Below are 17,060 nucleotides of genomic sequence, written 5' to 3'. Positions count from 1 at the left end.
TCTTCCCTCCATCCCGCCTGCTGCTGGCCCTGGCCCCGGCCCCTTCCCGGCTGGGCTGATCAAAGCTCCCTCTGGCTCTGCTGGTTTCCATCAGACCCAGGCCACCTGCCTGTGGTGCCTACTCCCTTTTGCACTTTCTTCTTCTCCACCTGACTCCCCAGATCAAGACTAACCTGTACGTGGCCAAACACATCAGTGAGGAGAGCTGTCCACATTCTGAGAGACACACGGAGGGTGTTCAGCTTCCTCATAAGAAGCTCTGTGCCCATCCTTCTTTCTGAACGAGCTGCACGTGGACAACCCCAGCTCCGCGGCTCTCAGACAGGGGTGGGGGGCAGAGATGCCAAGCGCCCACTGTGCCCTCACCAGCCAGGTGCCACGTTTCACTGGCCTCTCCCAATGGCCACCCAGGCCAACCCAACATAGGCCTTGCTGGGGATGGCAGTGGGGTATAGGATTTGGGTTCTGGGACTCTCCAGTGAATCCTTGGTCAACGTTCCCCACTGTGAGGCTCTCTCACTGGCCAGCGGACAGTGGGGCCCATCCCAGGAGGCCACCCCGAGGGAAGCCCACACCCCCGCTTCAGGCAGTGGCTCCGGTCTCTCTTGGGAGCCCAGCTCTCAGATCTCTTGTCTGCGAATCCTCAAGGGTAGGTGCTGCTGTGCTCTGCTGACTCGTGCACGAATCCAACTACTTTAAGATCAATGTTGCTTAGGGTTTGTGCCTCCCAAATTCACATGCTGAAATCCTAACTCCCACAGATGGTGGTATTAGGAGGTGGGGAGACCAGGGGCCACCAGGCTCAGAAGCTGATGATATCACCCACCACGTGAGAACACAAGGAGAAGACTGGGACCGAAAGGGGGCACCAGCCGTGCTGGAGGCCTGACCTTGGACCTGCAGCCTCCAGGCCCATGCTGCGTGTAACCACCCCATCTGTGCGACTGTGTCAGACAGCATGAACAGACTAGGGCAGATGCCAGTCCTTTCGGGAGTTCCGACACTGTCCTCACAGACGGCCCCTGGCCCACACGAGCTCACTCAGCACTTGAGCAGGCCCTGTGGCCTACAGAAGCTAGGCCTGCGTGATCCCATGGTGCATCAGGTCTGACCGGACGAGCTCAGGGTGGCAGACGCACACGTACCAAGTGTGCCGCATCCAGGCGATGGCCAGGGTCACTGCGGCAGGCACATCCTCAAGTCACCCAGACTGGGTTCTGGGTCTTCTCTTTCAACCTATGGGACCTCGGGTACATAACAGACATTCCTGAGCCTTGGTTTGTCTTTATTTATTTAAGTCACCTCTACACTCAACATGGGCCTCGACCTCATGACCCTGAGATCAAGTCGCATTCTCCTCGGACTGAGCCAGCCGGGTACCCCAGTTCCTCCGCCTTTAGAACGAGCACGGAAACACCAGTACTCCCCCCGGAGGGTCCGTGCGCACTGAGCACGGCGCGGTGGTCCTGAGCACGGAGCCAGCCTGTGACGGTGTCCGCTCTCCCCCTCGCCTTCCGAAGCACCAGTCTGGGAACCCTCCAGGCAACAGGGCTGGGCTGGTCACAGGGTCTACCACGTACCTACCGAACGAAGGGACACGGACGCACTGACTGAGATTGTAACTGGACTGTCCAGAACAGCGCCCGCCTCACAGCGGTGGCTTGGCTCGGAGGCTGGAAGGGCAGTGGACAAGCTGTCCCCACCTCAGTGGGACACTGCTGGGTGGTGGGGTGGGGGGAGGCTATGGACGTCCCAGGATGGCTGCCCCAAGGATGTGTGCCCCAGAGGAGCAGCAGGCCACCATGGAGGAGGCCAGGACAAAGCCTCCTGGCCAGCTGCCCTTCCCCCTCGACCCCCTGCAGCTCTAGCCTCCGGTATTTCAGCTATGCAGTCCTGCTGGGCCAGAGCCAAGCTTGAACAATACCTTCACCGGAGTGCGGAGAGACAAGGCACTGCTCTCCAAGCGTCACCAGGCACCTCAGTGCCCCTCCTGCAGCTCGGGAGGGGAGGGCCATGTTGGGGCGCATCGTCGCACCACCGTGGACAAGGTCCGTCTCTGCAGATTCCCCCGAGAAGTACTTCCCGGCCTCCAAGACCACATTTCCTCATCGTGGCAGAGAGAAAGGCAGGGAGCCGCTGAGCAGAAACGCCCCTGCATCACCGCCTGGAGTGGATTCTGGGACCTGCCTGGCGCCCGGCTGTGCTTCTGACAGAGCTGCGGCTCTCTGCGGCAGGAATCTTTATTTATAGCCAGAGTGAGACCCGCTGAGGACTCCACACCACCGCGGGTGGGGGCGGGGAGGCTGCCTGGCTGGAGACTGCAGATTTCTGCAGAAGATCTGGGAGTGCCAGAGCAAGTTCCCAGGAAAGAAGCAGTTAGGAGGGGCTGCCTGGCGCCCAACGTCAGTTTCGATCACACCATTAGCTCAAGTGCCAGCAAGGACCATCTGGGGAGGACGATGCCTGCTGGTCAGATGAGGGGCTAAGGGTTGGCATGAATCATCTCACGTCACTGACACGAAGGGCTGTTGGGATCCTTATCACAAAGATGGAGAAGCAGGGTGACAGCGGGCCACACCTCACAACACACAGCTTGGATCCCAGGAGAGGGGCAAGGGATGTCCTAGTCACGGAACACTCTGGGCACGGGACAGGCCCCAGCCGTGTAACCCTACAGCTCTGTGGGACTCCTACGACCTGGCTGGGAGCTCAGGCTTGGTCTGCAAGCCAGGGATGCAGAGACAACACCTGCCCTCCCAACAGAAGATGCAGGAACAAGCAATCTGCTCTTTTGCAAACAGACACGTGAACGAACCGCCGTGAGCCTTCTGGGTGGAAGAATGATGGCCGAGGACATGCGTGCTGACCTGTGAGCGTGCGCACGAGAACACAGAGCCACCTAGAGCTGGGCAGGTGGCGGTTTGCAAGGACACTGTTATCTCCTCTCTGTTTTGGCCTGAAAAATGACTAGGGATGAGCCCCATGCTGGCAAGAAAGCAGGAGTGGAGACCTTGAAATGCAAAATTCTGATCCCTCACTGCAACAAGTCATTCCGTTTAATTCCTGTAACCCTCGGGAGGGGGGCAGAGAGCATGCCAGCAACTGTGGGCCAGCGACCCTGCCGGCCCTGCAGCGGCCGCGCCTGGAGCTATGAGCTTTGAGGCTTTCAACCCTCCCGATCACGGGCGACGCATTCAAGTGAATGGACTCACTGTCGTAAAGTGTCTGGGAAGCACAGAAGTTGCCAGAGATTGGCCACTACTGCCTTCTCTTGGCTCAAGCAAGGCTTCTGACTTCAGTGTTTCTGAATGCTGCTTACCAACAGACAGGCTACTGGACGGCTGGTTTGCAGGCTTACGTCTGGCTCCATCATTTGTGAGAAAACGCACCCCAGGGCGGCGGCTGCTGCTGCAGTGTGGTTTGGGCTTCCTTCCCGCACAGAGAATCACCGGGAACCACAGCTCAGCACTGGTCCTGGGCTCAGGCTCCCCTTAAACCAGAGACTGCGAGTGTCAACCCGACACAGGACTAAGCGATTTCTCTTGGAACGAAGTCAAGCTTTTAACCACTGCACAGCCCCCTCTGCCGTCTCTGGGGGATGGATCTTCTGCAGAGAAGCGCACTTGGTCTGGCTCTTACGAGAAGGAAAGTCACCAGGAAGGACCCTTGATAACATCCCTCGTCACTGGGCGGCACACTGGGAGGAAGTGTGTTCCATGCGTCTCCTCTCTCCTTCCCAGGTCCCAGGCAACTCCCTCTTTACTGAAGCCTTCTTTGACTGGGGGGCGCGGGGGTGCCCTTTATGCCCAGAAGCAACTTCCTTCTTTGATGTCTTTGTGTTAATTTATAACAACTATGTTTTACATAACGTCAAGGGTAAGTTTCCAAAGCCAAGCAGCAGATTCGGAGGCTGATGCCACCAGCACCTGCCCCAGCGGCCGCTCTCTGCTCCTGGCAAGGAGAGCCACTTGTGTTGAACCTGCTGGGAGGGGTGATGGGACAGAATTCATCTCATCAAAGAAAGGCAACAGCAGCATCACCCTGGATCCAAAAAATAGCTTCTTTTTCAATAAACTTCTTAGTGGAATCTATTTTTAAAAACAATTTCAACATTCTAGTTGCTATTTTACAATAAAGGATGTAAAACAAAACAAAAACCAAACCCAAAATGTTTCTTGGGAGAGTTTTAGGTAGTAGGATGGGTGAAAGTAGAAACGTATTTACAGGGACACCTAGGTGGCTCAGTCATTAACTATCTGCCTTCGGCTCAGGTCATAATCCCAGGGTCCTGGGATCGAGCCCCGCATCGGGCTCCCCACTCAGCGGGAGGTCTGGTTCTCCCTCTCCCAGTTCCCCTGCTTATGTTCCCTCTCTGTGTCTCTGTCAAATAAATAAATAAATAAATCTTTAAAAAAAAAAGAAATGTATTACATTTCCTCTCACGTGACATATTTTTGCAAGCTGAATCACAAGATCCTTCTTGAAAACACCAGACTTTGGGCTAATGATTTCATGGCTAGTAATATTCTTGCAAAAATCTCCAACACATTATAGGACGCTCTGTACGTTCACTAAATACTGACCTTGAGAACATCGACTCTTTACAGAAACGTTTAGTACGGACTAAAAAATGATGTGAATTCCGTTCTAGAAATCTGACTGAACTATTTCTGCCCCGCTTGGATTTAACCGGCATGCCGGGGACTCGGATTCACACTCCTTCTCAGAAGTCTATTGAGAGCAGTAGCTGCACTCTGAGGGGTCACAACACGAAGGACGAAAACCCTCTTCCTGCCGTCCGGCCGACACAGGGGCTTTTCAAGTCGCCTTGTCCGGTCCCCACTATTGACCAGCAATCACGCAGTTCCTAACTATCAGATGAACACCGTTCCTCCCAGTGGCGATCTGGCTTCTTCATCTCAGCTCTGAGACTCCGAGTGGACGACACGGTTCGGTTCTTCTCCTCCAGTTTCCCCACCGCGAGAGGGGATAAGCACGCCGTCCCTGAGCAGTGACAAGCGGCCTGGACCGTGAAGGTCCAGGCGAGAGTCCGGGTGTGAGGAAGGCATCCTTAGGGTTCATGTCACCACACAGGACCTTCACAAGGACCAGGCAGGTCCTTTTGGTGCCAGACCAGCTGGACTGTCACAGATGGAGTCAGAGCACGTCTGCACAAGGGGCTACAGTTATGTCCTGGGTCTAAAGCTGGTCCAAGAGCGATGACCCTCCAAGACACCACAAGCACCAACAAAAAAGCAGAAAGAAGTCTTCAAAATGAGGGGCAGAAATGGCTGAGTCCCAGTGGCTGCTTTGCGAGTCTCCGAGGCCGATGGTCTCTGAGCTCTGGTCTCGGCCCAGCCAGCCAGCGGCCACGGCCTTATGGGTTAGCAGAGAAGGAAAACAAGAAAGAAGCTGGGTTCTTGGCCCCAGTCTGGGACCAGTGTGTCTGACGCCTGGAAGTGGATGAGTCAGCATCATGCTGTCGTAATGAAATGTGGGGAAGTGGGGAAGCTGGACATGGTGACAGGTGGCCGAAGAGAGCTAGGTGCCTCCTTGGTCCCTTTTGGGTGAATTAAGATCCTTCTAGTCAGTTTGGCGTCACAAAGCGCTTGCCACTTGCTGGCTCGGCCCCGAGCTGCGTACTGAGGCCGCGAGCACACCGTAAGCCCAGTCCTTACCCTCAAGGGGATTTACGACTTTGAGAAAAAAAGAATGTGAACATTACGAAAGAAAGAAACACTTTCCCAGTGTGATTATATATTAAAATGCCTCCGTTCTTATTAAACGTCAGTTGTGTGTCTTACACTGTTACATGCTTTACGTCAGGACAATTCCAGGCTCCCAACAAGAAGAGGAAGTAGAGGGGACACCCCACTTGATTTGGGGACAGCATGCTCAGGTCCACACAGCTAGTCAGGAAAAACCTGGTGGGGAAGAGGACGGGGGACATCGGGAGGGGTGGAACGGAAGACAGAAGCAAGTCTGTGCGGGGTGCCGAGGAGTTGGGGCCAGGAGAAAGGGGGGTAGGGAGATCTGGGCATGGAGGTGGGCAGAAGGAGCTGGCGAGGCCACAGAAGGCTCTGCAGCGCTGAGGGGACACCGGAGTCTGACTGGTGCTGAGGAGGGTGCGTGGCAGCAGGAAGGCCAGCAAGGAGGCCACAGAGGCCACGCCGGGGGCGGGGACAGGGGAGCGCGGACGAGGCTGGAGAAGAGGACCAGCTGAGGGCACGTACTCTGAGGACCAGAAGCGCGGCAGGGCTCGGGGCATGGGCGTGCAGGTCACGTGTACACCTGCTGTGTGCGTGTGGCGCGTGGTGGAGGGTGGGGGAGGGGCAGGACGACAATAACCCATTGCCTTGCTCCGGCCACTCAGTGGATGGTGGAAACGTTCACAGAAATAACAAGGATGCGGGACGCCTCGCTGGCTCAGGTCATGGTCTAAGGGTGTGGGACCGAGCCCCGCACAGGGCTCTCCACTGACAGGGTCTGCTTCAGAGTCTCTCTCCCTCACCCCTCAACTGCACATGTGCTCTCTAAATAAATAAATCTTAAAAAAAAGGAGAAGGGGTACCTGCATGGCTCAGTGGGTTAAGCACCTGCCTTCAGCTCAGGTCATGATCCTGGAATCCCAGGGTCGAGTCCCCGCACTGGGCTCCCTGCTCAGCAGGGAGTCTGCTTCTCCCTCTGGCCCTCCCCCCCTCATGCTCTCTCTTTCAAAATAAATAAATAAATAAATAAATAAAATAAAGAAAGGGGGAAGAAAAAGAAGAAAGAGAAGGAGAAGAAGAAACAGAAATCATCAGCAGGATGGGAGCAGAAGGGTTTGGCTGCTCCGGCCACGGCTTGGGGGTGTGGGATCTAATTTCCTATCGCGGGGAGCCCGGAGTCTCGTGAGGCGGCTGCACCCGTGGCTGGAGTGTACATCAGTGCTGAGCCCCCCAAATGGGGCACAGCGCAAGTCTCTACAACTCCCAGGACCCACAACGCCCCTGGCTCCCGAGGCTCGCATGCAGCGTGGCTCTCTCTCCCCGGCCCGACTGTCCGGAAGGCCGATGGAACAAAGCCCCTCCCCGGGGAGAGCTGGAGCTTGGAGAAATAGTCCCCCTTCCTGGGCAAGTGCTGTCCACGGACACTCCCCTGCTCTCCTCTCTCCGAAAGAGTGAGCTCCAAGCAGGGCAGGGAGCCATAAAGATAAGGTGACCTCAGGAGGAAGCAAGGGACAGAGGCGAGGAAGGCGGGGGCTTCTTTCTTCCAGAAGACACACAGGGTGTTGTGCTGAGCAAGCCGAGCCCGAGGACTCTGCTTCTTTCCGGGTGGCTCTCTTCCCCTCGCCCTGTCCCACGGTCTCTCCTTCACTCTTACCCTCCCCGTGCGGCCGTTACACCAGTGTTTCCACCCACGGCAGTCTCCACGGCAGCTGCGGGTCACTGCGAGGGACAGACGCAGCAGCGGGCCTTCAGGAGCTACCCCGGGTCTGAGGGAGTGGGCCCTCGCTGCGGCACTGCAGGGGGACGGCACGGCAGAGACACCGCCTGCGAACGGGCGTTCCGGTGACAGCGTGCATGCTGCCGTCCGAAAACCCGGGTTCCACACCTAGAGAGCCACCATCTGCTCAGAACGGGATACCGGCAGCTCTAGAGACACCCCCCCCCCAAAAAAAAACTGCCCTTGGTAACTGAACTCCTCAAAATGATACACACTTGACTTCCTGACCCTGAAGAGCTTTTTTTGTTTTTAAACAAATGACTGTTGCTGTGGATCCTGTTCAGCTTCACAAAACCTGGGTCTTCCGGTGGCTTTCCCTATTCAGAATCATTCTGGAGGCCCCGATAATAAAGGGTATTTCCACAGATTCCTAGCACCCGAACAGACCTCTCGGTGACAGTACAAACCTAAACCTGCCGTCAGCCAAAGAAAGATGCACCAGAAGACGGTCTGGGACGGAGGAAGGTGATTTCTCCGACAGCAACGCTTCAATACCTGAACAGCACTGGCAACCTTAATGGTTACTGAGAGATTTTCTTTGTCTCTTTTTAACTTTTAAAAAAGTATTTTATTTGAGAGAGAGAGAGAGACAGAGGTGGAGAGGGGCAGAAGGGGAGAGCAGGAGAAGCACACTCCCCACTGAGCAGAAAGCCTAACGCGGGGCTGGATCCCAGGGCCCTGGGATCAGGACCTGAGCTGAAGCCCCAGATGCTTCACCAGCTGAGCCACTCACGCCCCCAGGAGAGATTCTCACTACCTTGGTCAAGAGTAAAGTGAACGTAGACCCCATCCAACTTTTAAGATTCTTTTTAGATTCACAAGACCAGGATTCAGAAGCAGAGCCAATGCGAGCCAAAGAAGGGCCAAGGAAAGGAGACAGCGCGTGGGAATTCAGTGTGGAGAGAAAGGGCTGACACCCGAGTGACCGGACCTGGAGTGGAAGCAGAAGGCAGGCAGCCAACATGATAGGGTTGTGGGGAGAATGCAGGGGGCAGGTCCGGGGGTAGCACTGACCAAGAGAGTTGGGGGACAGAAAGGGAGGACCCCCGGACATGTCAGAGAGCCGTCTGCAGGAAGTTCCATCACTGAAGCACCTCCCAGCGCCCCCAGGGGCAGGCACGTGGCCAAGGCCCAATGGGATCAGGCTAGGAACAGGGGCCTGGCCTCCCTGGGCCTCTCGGAGGCTGACCATGGCTCTCCACATCTTTCCGGCTCTCACTCAGTCCTAGTTTCCCTAAACACTTTACTGAACAGGGCGTAATGGCCCAGAGACCACACGTCGGGTGTGGATGCCTGTCTGCATGGATGCTCCACCTCCCTAGGACGCGGCATGAGCCGGGCAGGACAGACAGTCCACGGACTGCAAGCGAACACCCGTGGGACAAGACAGCTGAGCAGAGCAGAGCAGACGCAGTGGAAGATGCTGGGCAGGGGGCACCCCCTGCCTGACTCTCAAGGGCCGTGCACAGGAGGGAGCGGCTGGGGAAGCGGTCTGCTTCAGTTAAGGAGTGCTGACCTTGAGGAGGCGGAAGGGCTGATGAGGGGCACCACCCTTCAGCCAGCTCCCCCATAACCTTGATCCCCGAGCACTCACCCCTGAGGCCCTTCCAGAATGCACATTAGGCTTTCTGGCTCCCATCCTCCAGGCAGGTCTTTTTGTGTGGAACATCTTGGACTCGTTCTCCCGGACCTTTACCCCTTACCTACCTGAAATCCTAACTGTCCTTCAGGCCACAGCCGCCTCCCCTGCAGAGCTCTGCCTGACCTTGTCCTGGCTCTGCAGCCCAGGGTGTTCCCACGGACAGCCTGTGACTCTCCTGGCCTTACTCACACGCTGCCTCAGGATCCCTCCTGCTGCACGACCTGCACGGGGGGAATCCCTGTGCTTGCTACGTAACTCATCCTGGAACACCGGGATGACGGAAGAAGACGTGTTTTCAGCCCCTACTTCAATTAAGCTTGGTCAGTGCAGCTTTCCTGCTCTAATTTAAGAGATTTTGTTTTTTCTTTTTTTTTAAAGAGAGAGTAGAGTGTGACCACACTCACGAGTGTGTGGAGGGGCAGACAGAGAGAGAGAGAGAGAGAGAGAGAGAATATCTTAAGCAGGCACCACACTCAGCACAGAGCCCGAAGCCAGGCCCGATCCCACGACCCTGAGATCATGACCTAAGCTGAAATCAAGAGTCGGACACTTGACTGACTGAGCAAGGAGGTTCCCAGGAGGTATTCAATGGTTAGAATCTTCCCCAGCAAAAGTAACAGGTCACCGAGAGGGTGAGGCGTCGTTACATCTGACAACAGCTATATTCCCAAGGGGCCCCCCTTCAGAATTCCATGTTGGAAGGATGACACAGGCCCCGGAACGACAGAACAATGAGATTCAGGAATACAGGGCTGCTCTGAGAACAACCCAAAGCCCTCCATCCGGGGCTCATCTCAGAATGCAAGCAGAGAACACACGAAGAATATGCTGGGTTCTCGGCACATCAGATATCAAATGTCCCAAACATTCAGGCCATTACTAATAGCTCTGGGGGCTGGGGGACTTTCCTTTTAAGAAATAAAGCCCCTTCCCTGGGTGGCTCAGTTGGTTAAGCAACTGCCTTTGACACAGGTCATGATCCTGGAGTCCCGGGATCAAGTCCCACATGGGGCTCCCTGCTTGGCAAGGAGTCTGCGTCTCCCTCTCACCTCTCATACTCTCTCTCCTCATCCTCTCTGTCTCTCTCTCAAATAAATAAATAAAATCTTAAAAAAAAGAAAGAAAGAAAGAAAGCCCTTCAGTAGCTCACTCCCCGGGGCTGCACTGCAGCACTGGGGCGGAGGATGCCGTCTTTCCAGTGCAAGGTGGCCTGACTCTCCCCTGCGTCCCAAGGGATGAAAACCATGACACACTCATGCCCCAGCTTCACTGAAATACCCTCAAACTTTCATCAACTCTGTAGCAAACAGTTCTGATCACTGACAGCCCTCCAACCCCAAACTGTTCAAAAGGAACATTGTAGATGCTTTCTTAGGATAACTCACACTTACTTTCTGTTCACAGAGTGGGAAAAACAGTCAAGAGCTGGATTGTGTAAAGGCCAAGTTTTGCAGGATTTGTGAAAGGAGCTTGCCAGAAATGCCTGCTGAGGAAACAGAGGGTGTCTGTGCGCCAGGGGAGGGCCGGAGCGCGGAGGAACGGGCGTTCAGCCTTTCCCCGGCAAGCGCACGCTCAGGGCTCTAAAAAGCTAGCCCCAGCCCTCAAAGCAACAGTGCATTCCTCACTGCTGCAGGACTGTCTTAACGTGGGCCACGGATGGATGGTTCCCAAAGACAGAAACCAGACACCACCGCACTGGGAGCCCAAGCTTGGCGAGGTCTCTATGAGTCACCAGGCTGTAGAGATCTGAAAAGGAAGTCCAGGCAGATGAAGCCCCATGTCCCAGCTCTCACGTGCAGAACAAGGATGGAGCCGAGCCCAGAACCCAGAACTCTGAGAGCAAGAGCTGTAATAATAAAACTTTCCTGTGTGATTTCACTCAATCCCCACAATCCCCAAATAAGAGACACGTGTGATCTCAAAGGAACGAAACGGAGGCAGGAGGCATAAATAAACTACCCAACGGCAAAGCCGATCTCAAGCGGAACCCAAACACGGCCTCAGCCAAGCTCTTCCGGGGCTGCTCAGTCCCCTCTCAATAGACTGAAGGAAGAACGTGGCCGTTCGGGTGTCTGGACAGACGCGGATCTCAGCAGAAGGTAACAGACCGGTACTTGCCTCTCTAAGGGTTAGTGCCCGCTATGTTCTGGAAGGAAACTGTTTACAGGAACAGCAGCGCCCGTTCCCCTCCCGCAGCCATGTTCCTCGGCAAGGTGACTGGGCAGTAGCTCCCGGTGAGTGGCAGAGCCCAGTTCCCCACTCCTGGAGTCCCAGATCAGCCTTGTGATTCAAGCGAGAGAATGCCGGGAAGTGACAGACAGCGGCCGGTTCTGAGCCTAGGCCCAAAGACTCCTGCATGTTCCCATCCGTTCCTGGGGCCGCAGCAAGCCCGGGCCGGCCTCACGGAGGCCGGCGGGTCCAGAGGGGCCCAGCCACAGCCATCGCGGCTGGCGGTCCCAGCGGAGGTCCCAGAGATGTCGGAGAGGACAGCCAGAACCACACGGGCCGTCCATCCCCCCGCCAGCCTGTGTCCTAAGTACTGACAAACAGTTGCTGCCATTTTAAGCCGCGGAGTTTGGACTGCCTTACCGCACAGCAGAAGTTACCAGCAAGGCCCGTAGGCTCAGACTCAAACTCTGTCCTGCCCTGGTAAGGCCTGCTTCCCTGACCTTGCTTCCTACGGGAGGAGGACTTCTCTTTCAATACAGAACACTTACAGGGCTGACCCCCAGCCCAACGGGAAACCCGGGTAAGAAGGCCAAACAAAGTATTTCTGCCAGCTAACAGCTGAGTGGTGATGCTGACAGCGACCCACTAACGCTTCCCGGTCTCCACCCCCACCACTTCACACAGTCCCCAGGGCCACAAAGGACCAACTGCGCATGCCCCTTCCCGTCTAGTGCAGGGTCTGCAAGGGGACAGAGTCAGGGCTGGGCAGCGGCACACAAGTCAGGAGGCACAGGCGACAAATGAACGCTCACACTCACGTTGCCAAGCAAAGAACAGCAGGGAGCGACTCACCGAGGGCACAGGCAAGGTGCCGTGCCGGCTGAGAAAGGAGTTAGAGACGGACACACTGATGCCCTGAGTGGCACTGCTGTCCTCGGGGGTGAAGGCCACTTTAGTTTGCTGGACACAGTAGGAGACAGAGGAGAAGGAAGAAGCAGCATAGGAGGCCTGCTGGACAGAAGGGACGAGAGAGAAGACAGGGAAGGAGGGAGAAAAGCAGAGAACGGTCAGGCAGGTACACACAAAGGCTCACAGGCTGCTACCTAATTCTGCTTGGTTGTTCTGGAGAGGGATGGCTTCTTGGCTCAGCAGAGGAATCCAAGATGCCCGCCTGAGTCTACCTGGACGAGAGGGTGCTCTCCTTCACCTCCTTGTGAGGGATTTAAAAAGCTAACCGTCCTACAGCTGGCAGTGGTGGCAATGTGGAAGGAGGCCAAGGGGGCTCGGGATCCAGCTCTGGCACTGACTTGGGGCCTCATGGTCCTCCCCTGGGGAGCAGACCCTGGGGTTATTCCTGCTTCCACAGAAGGTGCTGCTGGAGCCAGGTCGCCTGGCTTTGAACCTGGGTCTCACCATTTGGGACCTGTTTGGCCTCCGGCATTATTTAAAGCTCCGTGTGCCTCAGGCTCTGCATCTGTAAAATGCGGACAACTGTCTAGGCCCGTCCGTGTGCAAAGCGCTCAGAGCCAGGCCTGCCGCACTGCACCAGGCCAGCGGGCACAACGAGAACTACTATTTTTGCTGGTGAAACGGAGCACAAGCCTTCCTGCGTCTGTGTCCGCGAGAGGCAGCCACACAGCAGGCACAGGCCGCGTCACGAGCCGCGCCGGGCTGCAGCCAGAGCTGGGCTTGGTCCCCATCTTCTACTTGCCGTGGCGGGTGGGCTCCAGTGAAGTCTCTCTGGCTCCCTCAGCCTCAGCTGACTTAACGGGGCGTGGGGGTGTGTGACAGAGGCCATGGGGAGCTCCACATGAAGCCGAACAGAAGCCGCACTGCGGACACAGGGGGCGCTCAGAAGGGCGTTGGCCCCACTCCTGGGCCCCTCGCTACCGCCCTGCAGCATGGGGAGGGCTCGGCGGGCTCCCCTACTCAGGCTCTGAATCCAAGTGCTCCCTAGGGGTCTGTGTGAAGGCTGGGGGCTCCATGGTGTGGAGAAGATGTCCGAGGATGACCGATGGGCACCTGTGGACACTGGCAGGAGGAGCTGAGATGTTTCAGATCTCAACGAGATCTAATTTGACTGCTCAACCATACATTTTAGGTCGGGGTCCCTGGGGCAGGCGTTTCTGTTTCCATGGTAAAGACGGTTGTCTGAAACATTTTCTCAGCCACGTAGATTCATACTGGGGTACATTCAGGTGTTCATGGGGTGGGTGAAGACCTGAGGTGGGGGACTTGCCCCGAGTGCAAGTCGTGAGACGCAGCTAGTCCCAGGCTCTGCCTGGTCAGCCCGAGCTCACCAAATGCGGGAAAGCTCAGGGGCCCCTGGGGCGGGGCGGGGCGGGGGCTCGAGGAGTAACCCAGGCTCAGAAAAGGCAGGCCAGCACCTCTGTGTCCTCTCACGAAGGACGAACGATGGCCGGGCCCCTCTGCGGAGGGAACACTGGCAGGCTGGCCCGGCCGATGAGCACTGACGGCACGTGCAGCTCCGAACACGTCAAGAATCCCTCACCTTCCTGCTGAGTTGCTCGGACTCTACCATCTGACCACGGTCCCCCCGGTTGGTAAACTGGGAGCCGTAGGGACAAGGTTCCGGAGGGACGCAGCAGGCACACGTCATCTGCCTGCCCGCCGGCTCAGTCCCGGGCAGGACAGCCCGCCCTCTGTGCGGACTTGGGCTTCGTTACCTACAGCCCTACAGGGGCTCCTCACACAGGGGGTTTTCAGAGGAGCCAGGGAGCCACGCAGGGAACACAGAACGGCTCTGTGTACGGCCGCCGTGCTTCAATAGAGCTTGTTTCCACGGGGCCATCCCTGGCCAGGGTGGGGTGTCAGTCACTCCGCGTAGTTGGGCCATTATGTAAATCAAGTCCACAGATGGGCCTACACAGACCAGGCCCTGTGCCCTGATCGAGTCCCTCCTTTCTGGGAGGTCTATATTGGAGCCAGAGAAGAGAGGGAAAATACAAGAGACTGTCAGCAGAGAAGCAGACACTCTGAGCACCAGCCAGGCCCAGCTGCGCGGGGCTGCTCCGGGAGAGAAAGGCGCCGCCACCCCCGGGGTGGGGCGTCGGGGGAGCCGGCGGAGGAAGCAGAGCGCCCGCGTGGGAAGCCGCGCGGTCCCGGCAGCAGAGGGTCCCGAGCCGGAGGGCGGCTTACCAGCTGCCGCTGCTTGGGGGGCAGGGCGGGGGGCGGTGCCAGCTCCTGCGGGGCCTCGGTGCCGAACGAGTCGTTGAAGCCGTACACCTCCATGAGGAGCTTGTTCTTCTGCTGGTAGATGTGCTCGTTCTGCGGCGTCTGGTAGAACACGGACGGCTGCGGCTCTGAGTAGTCCTCCAGCAGCTGCATGTAGGCCAGCACTGCGGGGTACATGGGGCGGGGGGGGGGGGCCCGGCGTTACTGGGGGCGGCTGCGGGGCACACGGCTGAACCCCCCCACCCCAAGAGGGCCCCTCCCTGTGCGGCCAAGCCATGGCCAGGCCCACAGAGCACCCCACCCCCACTGCCCGGCACCACCATGCTGCCCACCCAAAACCCACGGCCACACAGCAAGGCTGAGCCCCACGCAGGCTGTGGCTCTGGCCGACAGGGATGCATGTGGGCAGGCTGGGTGACTCACACACAGCACTGTGGCGGAGAGGGGACAATGGGGGAGGCCAGGACCTGCGGGAAATCTCTGTACTTTCCACTCAGTGGTGCCCTGAACCTAAAACCACTCTAAAAAAACTCTCTTTAACCGCTTTAAAAAGTAGTCTGTTTTTTTTAAAAGCATATGGGGGACCCCCCACACTCCCCCAAAAGCCCTGGGGTTTCCTGGCACCCTGTGGTCGCACCTGAAGCTAGGCACCACTTCCCACTCCTCTGACCCCAGATGCGTGGTCTTCCTCCCCTCTTGGGAACAATCAGGGGTGGGTGCATGTGTCCTGCCGAGCAGGCTCTCCCCTGCCTGTGGCTTGGCTTCCCCAGAGGCTCCGCACCAACCGTCCGCCCAGCAGCCCCTCCTTGTCTCTCCATGGCATCCTCTTAGCCCTTCCCATAGTCCTGAGCCACCTGTGGGACTGTCCCACATATGTGATTTTACCGGGCACCTACGTGTCGGGCACCAGCTCAGGGGCTGGGATCACACAGGGACCAGCAAGCAAGTCTTCTGTTCTGAGGCTCACACCCTCCCAGAAGACAGAAAACAGACCAGGTGTGAATGCTGGAGACAGAGAGTGAAGTGGTTCGGGGCTGGGGGCTTCTCCAGAACACGGATAAGCTACCTGAGGCCTTCCACACTGAGGCTGCAGGCTGGCCAATGGCAAAGGCCGGGCCAGGGGTCCAGAAAGCAGAGCACAGCCACAAAGGGGAGGATGGAAGGAGTGAGGCCATCACTTGGGAGGGTCAGGAGAGGCTGTGGGAACAGGGCAGCGAGGCCGACCTGCTGCCATACCAGTGGGAACCTACGAAGGGTTCCCCTCCAGGCTGGCCTGGAGCTGCTTTGACTTGAGAAAACAGCTCTGGGGCCATGTGGTTGTTTAGGTGACAGACTGTGGTGTGGCTGGAGGTGGTGAGGTTGATGGGATTCAGGATACATGTTCAAAGTAGATAAAACTGGATTTACTGCCTGTTCCTAGAGAGTTGAAGCTACCGGAGGACAGGGCTGGCCCATGTCTGCGGCTGCCCCACCGGCGCCCGACACACAGCAGGGTCCACAGATATCTCTAGAATGAATGAGTGAACGAAACACACCTCATCCATCCCGACCATGTGACTTGCTCAACCAGGCAATGGCCCTGGGTGGGTCTTGTAAAGCCCCCACTGGGTAAACATAAAGTAACAGCCACTAAATCCCACTCTCCCTTCGAGCCCAGAGGCTACAGAACATCCTGTGGGAGGCACAGCCCGTGAGGAAAACACGTGCACCCTCTCCTCCCTAAACCTCCTTCAGAAAGCCTGGCCCTTGCCACCCTCCTGCTCCCCTGGAGTAGCTCTGCCCGTAGCTTCAAGGCTGCCCAGGGGCAGGCTCCCTAACTCAGCCGGGCACCCTCACGGCCAGGGAGCCCAGCCACAGACGCCAGCAGGGGCCTTGACCGCCCAGGGAGGCAAAACATCTCAAGGACCCCGCCTCGCAGGCACCCTGACCTGAGGCAGGTGCGGAGCCCTCAGCCCTTGCATGGGGGCATCAATGTGCACCTCACTTCCACCTGGGGTTAGCGATGGGAGCCCCAACTCCAGAGCGAGGCCCTTCTACACGCTCTATAGGTTCGGGGCAAGTGACAGCTTGGAGTTGACTGTGTCCGGCCCTTTGGCTCCCTTATGAAGCTGGGAGGCTGGGTGGGAGCGGGCCTTTTCTAATCCCCCTCTCTCTGTGGGACTGGAACCCACATTTGACCCTCCCCACAGCGAAGTCCAGGTCAAGGCTGGCCTGAAGTGCGGTACCGCCCTCCCGTTCTCTTGGAGGTGGAGGGAGCTCCCGAGAGCAAGGGAACTCCCTATAAACACGAACATGTCCATGTTTGCAGGGAAAATGCGGTTATGACCGCTTCATTCGTGAGTGAGGAACGAGGGCTGATCAGTTCACTTGCAGGGCTGCGGCACACACTAGGAGGGAGCTAGTGACGAAGGGAGCTGGTAAGACAAAGAGTCCCAGGTTTGGAAGCAAAGGAACTTAGGTGCGTGTATGGGCAGGCACAGGAATGGCAGCGGTCGAAGGTACCATCCAGAGCCGGGTGCTGTCCTCCTGGGTCACCTCACAAGTGCTGGGAAGGAGCACCTGCTGGATA

The 17,060-nt window shown here is 57.3% G+C and overlaps 1 protein-coding gene across 10 annotated transcripts in view; it reads right to left on the bottom strand.

The window, feature by feature from the left end:
• RAPGEF1 (Rap guanine nucleotide exchange factor 1) overlaps window positions 1–17,060 on the bottom strand; it is a 135,059-nt gene that overhangs the window by 21,561 nt on the left and 96,438 nt on the right. For 5 of the 10 annotated variants that reach the window (XM_044264633.1, XM_044264631.1, XM_044264638.1 and 2 more), the window contains 2 exons: window positions 14,456–14,655; window positions 12,149–12,307 (listed from right to left, as the gene is read on the bottom strand). In XM_044264633.1, coding sequence (XP_044120568.1) covers window positions 12,149–12,307; window positions 14,456–14,655 — 359 coding nt within the window. The remainder of the gene's footprint in view (window positions 1–12,148; window positions 12,308–14,455; window positions 14,656–17,060) is intronic. The other 5 variants (XM_044264640.1, XM_044264641.1, XM_044264639.1 and 2 more) reach the window with 2 other exon arrangements.

The sequence above is a fragment of the Neovison vison genome, chromosome 9 (assembly GCF_020171115.1).
Source record: "Neovison vison isolate M4711 chromosome 9, ASM_NN_V1, whole genome shotgun sequence".
Classification (NCBI taxonomy): Eukaryota; Metazoa; Chordata; class Mammalia; order Carnivora; family Mustelidae; genus Neogale; species Neogale vison.
This window is presented reverse-complemented; position numbering and strand designations above follow the sequence as displayed.